We start from the raw sequence: 6672 nt of genomic DNA on the forward strand, positions 1-6672 counted from the left end.
ACACTGATATAGTCTTCCTTTGCATTACCAGACCAAATGTCTGATGTCAGACCAATAGAAGAAGCACCAGACAACACACAATTCTTAATTATATTACGTCGTTCATTAAAAAATTTGCCAAGATCTCTAGTGGTGGTCTGTCTAGAGACCTTAACAAACCTAGGATTATGAGCTCTAACAATGTATTCTTCCCAAGCATCAGTCTCACCAATTCCTAAAGGCAGATCAAGCTTAGCAATCAAATGACATAATTCAGATCTAGCAACTTCAGGTTTATAATCCCAGTTATAAACAGAACCCACGGCCCTGAGCAGCGGCCCAGGCACGGCCTGCTCCCTCGGGCCGGGCTAGCCCGGGCCCGCATGTTATCGGGCCGTGCCGTGCTCGTGTCGGGCTAAAAAAACGGACTTCATGCCGTGCCGTCGTGCTTCGGGCTGCATGGGCAAGTATACTAAGAGGTTTGCTACCTTTTCTATAATATCAGTTTGTCTTTTTTTTTTGAAAATTTGTGGTGGAATGATATGTAAAATTTTCTTTTGTAAGTATAATCATACTTTTTAAAACTAGGAGCTTTGGGTGTATCTTTCAAAACTCTATACATGTTCATTCAAGAAGTTATTCGCGTCATCATCAAAATTCAAAAACTCAAAAGGCTTCTGCAGTTACGTAGGTGTGGGCCCTCGTCGACGTTTTTGGGTACAGGGGCACCGATTCGAAAGATCCAGACGCTCAAGTCGAGTCTCAGAAAGGAAGATGTGGGGGAAGGGAAAGAAGCGTTTCGGCGGCGGCGGCGGCGAGCCGGCGGCCAAGCGCCAGGCCGCCGGGGACAACGGCCCCTCCGAACCCGCCGAAGACGGTACGGTCGTAGCCGAGGTATGGACCGCGCCCAATACCTTGTTTCGAGACAGAACCCTAGGGGCTAGAACCCTAACCCATTGGATCAATCTGATGGCGCTCGTGCAGATATCGAAGAACAAGAAGGTGTCCGTTAGGAGCTGGAAAGGCAGGGTCTACGTCGACCTCCGCGAGTTTTATGTCAAGGACGGCAAGACTCTCCCCACCCGCAAAGGTACCACCAGCGATTTCTGCCCCTCTCATTTATGTTCTACTGTTCCTATGGGTGTTCTTTTTTCCCCCTGGCTGCGTCTGGAATCCGAGTAGAGCACTTCAGGTCAAGGTATCTTGCACCATTGTTAGCACAGATGGATTTAGTTTAGGGCTGGATTAAGGACGCACTTGGTTTTGTTCTACACTTGGTTTTGTTCTAGAAATACATGTGCGGCTTTGCGGCGCCCACAGTTGAGCTGCTCAGCCCAGGATATACATATACTTTGTGATCCACATGGGTTACCAGCCTAGTATACAATTCTTGTAGTCACTAACCTCTAATCAATCAAAATTACTTTACTTGTTCCTTGTTTCTATATGTATGAACCACATGTTTTAAAATGTGGATGTACCTTGATGGAAAAGACCAGGATATGGTATAATCGGCATGTGGCTCCAATTCCTTTGGTCAAGAACAATAATTCATCCTTGAGCTGCATTTAAAATCAAGGGTATTAGTAGATGAATATGTATTTACCCTTTTAAGCAATGGATAGAAGATTATAAATAGAACACTTTGAAAGGAACCATACTGCTTCATATTTCAGAAGGTTCAGATCCTTCCTTTTGTCACTCTCATTCTTCCTATGGTGTCATCATTTGCCTTTTGTTGCTCTAATTATGTCTATGGTGTCACCATTTGCAAGACCATTCCCATTTATCCATCAGCTGTTACTGCAATAACATTGTCAGGATCCAAAACAATGAGCAGCAATAATGTCAGACCTTAGCAGAAAGCCTCTTGCTCAGGGAGGACTGCTCTCACCATACACCCAATCCCTGGTAGCCGCTACACCTTAGGATAAAGCATACTTGGCACTATTAGTGATACTTCAACTAATCTCTTCAATATCTATAGTTGTCTGTGAAATTTCTCCTGTGCTGTAAAAATATATAATTAGAAAATTGTTCCTAATTACAAATGCAAGATACTGCATATCCAATGGAAAGAAGTGCCATGTTATATCAGTCTTAATCTGATCAGATACCCCAGGAAATCATCCAATATGTGGCTCAGGCGCAAGATGGATGTCAGATCATTCCCTATGTAGGATACAACGTTGTGTTTTGCTTAGTCACAGCCTGCGTGCTGAGGGGGCCTTGGACCTGTATTGGGGAGCTTTTGACGTTGTGCTGTGTTGCTGTTTCCGTGGGGTTTTGTTTTGGTTAGTTTGGTTGGGTCCGTGATGGCTGATCCCTTGGTGATCAGAGTCATGGACAGCTTTTTCGGTATTTCATATCTCGCTGTTACGTTACATTCTGAACTGTGTAATTTCGTTACGTACGTAATGAAATTCGGTTTCGACCGTTGTGGAAAAAAAGATACCCCAGGAAATATACATTTTTGTCAAGCATGTGGTAGATATATACCCTCTTTCGGTCTTGATTCTTGATTCCTTCACTTGTTCTATGAGATGGATCAGTTTCACCAAGAATCTGTGGTAGGCAATCACTTCATGCAACCAGAATTTGTGAAATACTTGCATTCGTGCAATTATTACTATATGAACCTCAATGCAGCAGACACATAGGAATAGTAGATAAGGATAAACAAGAAGAATTTGGTTGAACTCACCACAAAAATTACAAATAGAATAGTTATATGTCTATAACTAATAACTGTATCTAGGTTCTGTACATTCCTAAAATAAACTGAATGTGGTTTGTCAGATGCACACTCTCTTACCTCTATTTTGACAGCACAGTCAACTCCATCAGTGCTGCCTAGCTGTGGGAGGCAAGTGAGGAGTGAAGATGCATTGGATGAGCTCGTGCATCGCATAGAACAGATAATATCAGTAAAAATGTATGAGTTATGGACGAGTGAAGATGATTTGCATCTACATATTGAGATGAAAAGTAAAAGGTCCAATCAAACACATATACAACAAATGAGATTTGGACCTGTTACCTGGTGAGATATTTGTCGCAGTCTTGGCCTCCAGCTTCGAGTGCAGTGGAGGACGAATCCAGCAAAAATGTTGGCGATGGACGCTTACTCTCACAGGGATTGATTGTTTGCTTGGGAAGTTGCAGTAGATAAGGTCGGGTGGAAGGAGATGTGAGAAATGGAAGAGACTGGCGCAGGAGCTGTTGCTGTTTGGACTGCAGCCCAGGCTGGTCCGTTGCTATGCAGCGCGTCATTTTGTCGAACAGGCCGTGTGCTACGCCCGCGGGCTGCTGGCACACCCAGAGCTGCCTCTGGTGGTGTGGAGAGCCCACTGCCGAGGAAGAGGATAGCTGCCGTTGCAGGTGGACCTCCTGTAGCTGCTGCCTGAGGTGCCCGTGCTGCATGACATCTTAGGCCGCACGGAGCACCTCGCAGCCTCATGTAGAAGACCAATGCAACGGCTGCGAGGTGATGAGGGCCATGATGCTGCCCTCGTTGATGCGGCAGGGAGAGCCACTGTGCTGCCACTCTTCCCAAGGTTCCTGCACCTTCCATGAGCCCGTTCAACCGCCCTGCGTCACCACGAAGCCTAGTCATCGCATGACTTGCCAAGGGGCGGCTGTGAGCTCTGCAGCTCTGTGCGCTCTGCACAGACTCTACACTGTCGGCGTTTCACGCCACACCCTACACGTGGCTGCGCCGCGGGGAAGTAGGTGGACTCACAGGGGAGCGGCAGCAGGTGAGGCACAGGCAGGGACGTGGGGAGCAGGATAGGAATTCGCGGCCCACGAAGGTTCATGGTGGTTCAGGTCAACCACGAAGCGGGTAGGAGATCTGAAGTGACTTGCATTGGACAGATCAGATCGCTTGATTGCACGATCCAACGGTTAAGGGGTAACTCGCGGCGTGGCCCTATTGTATTATATATAAGATTAAAGATGGGATGAATGGCTTCCTTCTAACCTAACTGCTTCTGTGCTCACAGATTTTAGCTTTAATTGATTTTTGCCATGTATTTAGACCATTATGTGAACTTTAAACATACGTACCAATAATAGAATGAACATAGCACTGGAAAAAAAATCGTAATGGTACAGAACTTATCGAGGTAGAATTTATGCCCAATGTTTTCAAGTCGTCCAGTCGAACCTAGTCGCCATGGGACCGACTAGGACGATTAATCGCGATTAATCGGGCGACTTGTACAAGTCGACGGTACCCCTCATCGGTCACTAGGGACCGATTAATCGCGATTAATCGGACGACTTGTAAACATTGTCTATGCCTTTAATCTGCACATAACATTTTCTGTTACTGTTATGCAAGTTTGTGACAACAAGCTTTTGCTCTTCATCACTTGAATTTGAGACCATGCACTTAGCCAACTAGCCAAGTGATGAAGTAAGGATTGCTTATATGCATATCCTGGTTGATAGTTATGAATAAGTAATGCTGTTGAGTACTCTAATTATCATGGTGTGTTTATTTGGAAATTATCATATTTGGAGCTGACATTCTGTTTTAAGCCCATGGCTTCAAAGGTAAGAGTATTAATTGCATGGTAAGCTTAGATATGCTTCTGGATGAATTCTATTACAACATGGACATCAGCATATGGGAGAGCAATTAATTTTCTTGATTCAAATGTGGCGCCATCTTTAATATTTCCTAGAGATGATGGTATATATTCTCTACTTATTAATAGTAATATAATTTCATCTCTTCTTTTCCTTTCCAGGTATATCACTCCAGTTAGATCAGGTCAGTGGTGTTTTCAATTTTTTACATATGTTGTATGATTCTTAGAATTTATATGCGTGCAGGAAGCTTGATTTCATGAAAATCTAGATCTTAGTATATTTGAAATTTGCATGCCATACTTGGAATATCAAGTAGCCCTATGAAAATTTATTTGACAAGCATTGCCATTCTTTTATGGCCATGACAATATTCTCAGCAACATGGGGACATAGTTCTATGCTATTGTACAGTCAAACAAATTTAAAAAAAGGGCGTACCCAGTGCAGAGAGCTTCCGCTCTGTGCGAGGTCTGGGGAAGGGTGTCAGTGGCAAGCCTTACCCTCGCCTGTGCAATGCGAGGAGACCGCGACTTGAACCCGGGACCTTCCGGTCACAGGCGGTAAGACTCTACCGCTTGCACCAGGCCCGCCCTCGGCCCTTCTACAGCCAAACAAATTTGTCACTATTAATCTGAATAATAATTAGTACCAATATCCCATTTGTCAGGTATCCAGGAACATAATCCGAAGTAGTTATTCTGTTATCTTTGCAGTGAGTTGCCAAGATCAAGGCACAAAATATGCCATCATAATATTTTTTAGCTGCTATTGTACTCTTGGCAAATTACATGACATTGCCATTCTCCCTCTCCTTTTTTTTTTGTTAATGAAGCAATAAGTTTTTCATTCCTGTTGGTATTTACATCTGCAGTGGAAGATATTGAGGGACAATATCAAAGCCATAGACGTGGCCATCAAGGAGAACACATGATGGGAGCAGCCAAGCAGTCACGTATGGGCAAACTTTTGCTTCTCGTCTGATGCCTGATGTAGGTAGTAGTGGCAAGACTGTTTTTTGTTGCCCATATGCTGCCATGTTGCTTTTGTACACTTGGCCACCTGCTGTTGTAGGTGGCCACAGCCCACATGGCCGAAAGGTTTGGTTTCTGCCTCGTGGTATGTAAACTTCGGATGACGGAACTTCTCACTTCATCTCCTAACCAGTTTGGTAGGAGTGCAGAACTAAGCTTTGCTGTAAAAATGATCCTGTTTCTTACTTGCTTTGTTATGAGATTATTATGCCAGCAAGCATTGCTGTTTGGAATTGTAATAGGCGTGCTGGTCGAACGGTTGCAGGCTTAATCCTCGTTAGGCTCGAAGTAAAACCTTGGCATTCATTCTTGGGCCAAGGTCTATTTGCTTCGATTGGGAAAGGAAAACGTACCCAATTATATCACTGTCATCTGACTTCCATGCCCGAGCTCTAAAATTGACTATTTTAGCCCTATAACTCGTAAAAGCTTAAAACCGTTGAATTACTTTTATGGCCTGGTTAGAAGTGGTTTTCGACACAATTTTATTTTTCTAGTTAAAAAAATTTGGTAAATGCTTGATAAGATTTTTAAACCAATAAAAAAATATCTCAGCTTCTAAGACCCTACAAGAAAATCCTAGAGATATATTAGGAAACGATAAAAACCAAAAAAATATTTAGAGTTCTTGAAAGTATATTTAAAAGCTTTCAAAAGTTAGATATAGGTTTAGGAAAATAGAAAATATATTCACAAAAACATGGAAAATCGATGTCTAAACATGTCTTGAAAATCTTCCATAACAAAAACACTGAGATGCACCCAACATGACTGCATTGAGCATTAAATGTATGTTGTTTTGGTTTTCATCCCATATCTTTGTTATGAAAAGTTTTTTAAAACATATTTAGAAATCAATTAGAATGTTTTGGAAGAGCGGGCCTGGTGCAAGCGGTAGAGTCTTACCGTATGTGACCGGAAGATCCCGGGTTCGAGTCGCGGTCTCCTCGCATTGCACAGACTTGCCACTGACACCCTTCCCCAGACCCCGCACAGAGCGGGAGCTCTCACTGGGTACGCCCTTTTTAATTAGAATGTTTTGGGAATTTTTTAGATTTGTATT

At 43.3% G+C, this 6672-nt stretch overlaps 1 protein-coding gene across 1 annotated transcript; it reads left to right on the top strand.

The window, feature by feature from the left end:
• The first annotated feature begins 713 nt into the window (after positions 1-713).
• On the top strand, positions 714-5842 carry LOC136463544 (RNA polymerase II transcriptional coactivator KIWI-like). Its single transcript, XM_066462529.1, has 4 exons — positions 714-873; positions 964-1069; positions 4737-4759; positions 5450-5842. Exons 1-4 carry the CDS (start codon positions 754-756, stop codon positions 5507-5509), a joined length of 309 nt encoding a protein of 102 aa, XP_066318626.1. The 5' UTR covers positions 714-753; the 3' UTR covers positions 5510-5842.
• The last annotated feature ends 830 nt before the right edge of the window (positions 5843-6672 follow it).

Source organism: Miscanthus floridulus, chromosome 7 (assembly GCF_019320115.1).
Source record: "Miscanthus floridulus cultivar M001 chromosome 7, ASM1932011v1, whole genome shotgun sequence".
Taxonomy (NCBI): domain Eukaryota; kingdom Viridiplantae; phylum Streptophyta; class Magnoliopsida; order Poales; family Poaceae; genus Miscanthus; species Miscanthus floridulus.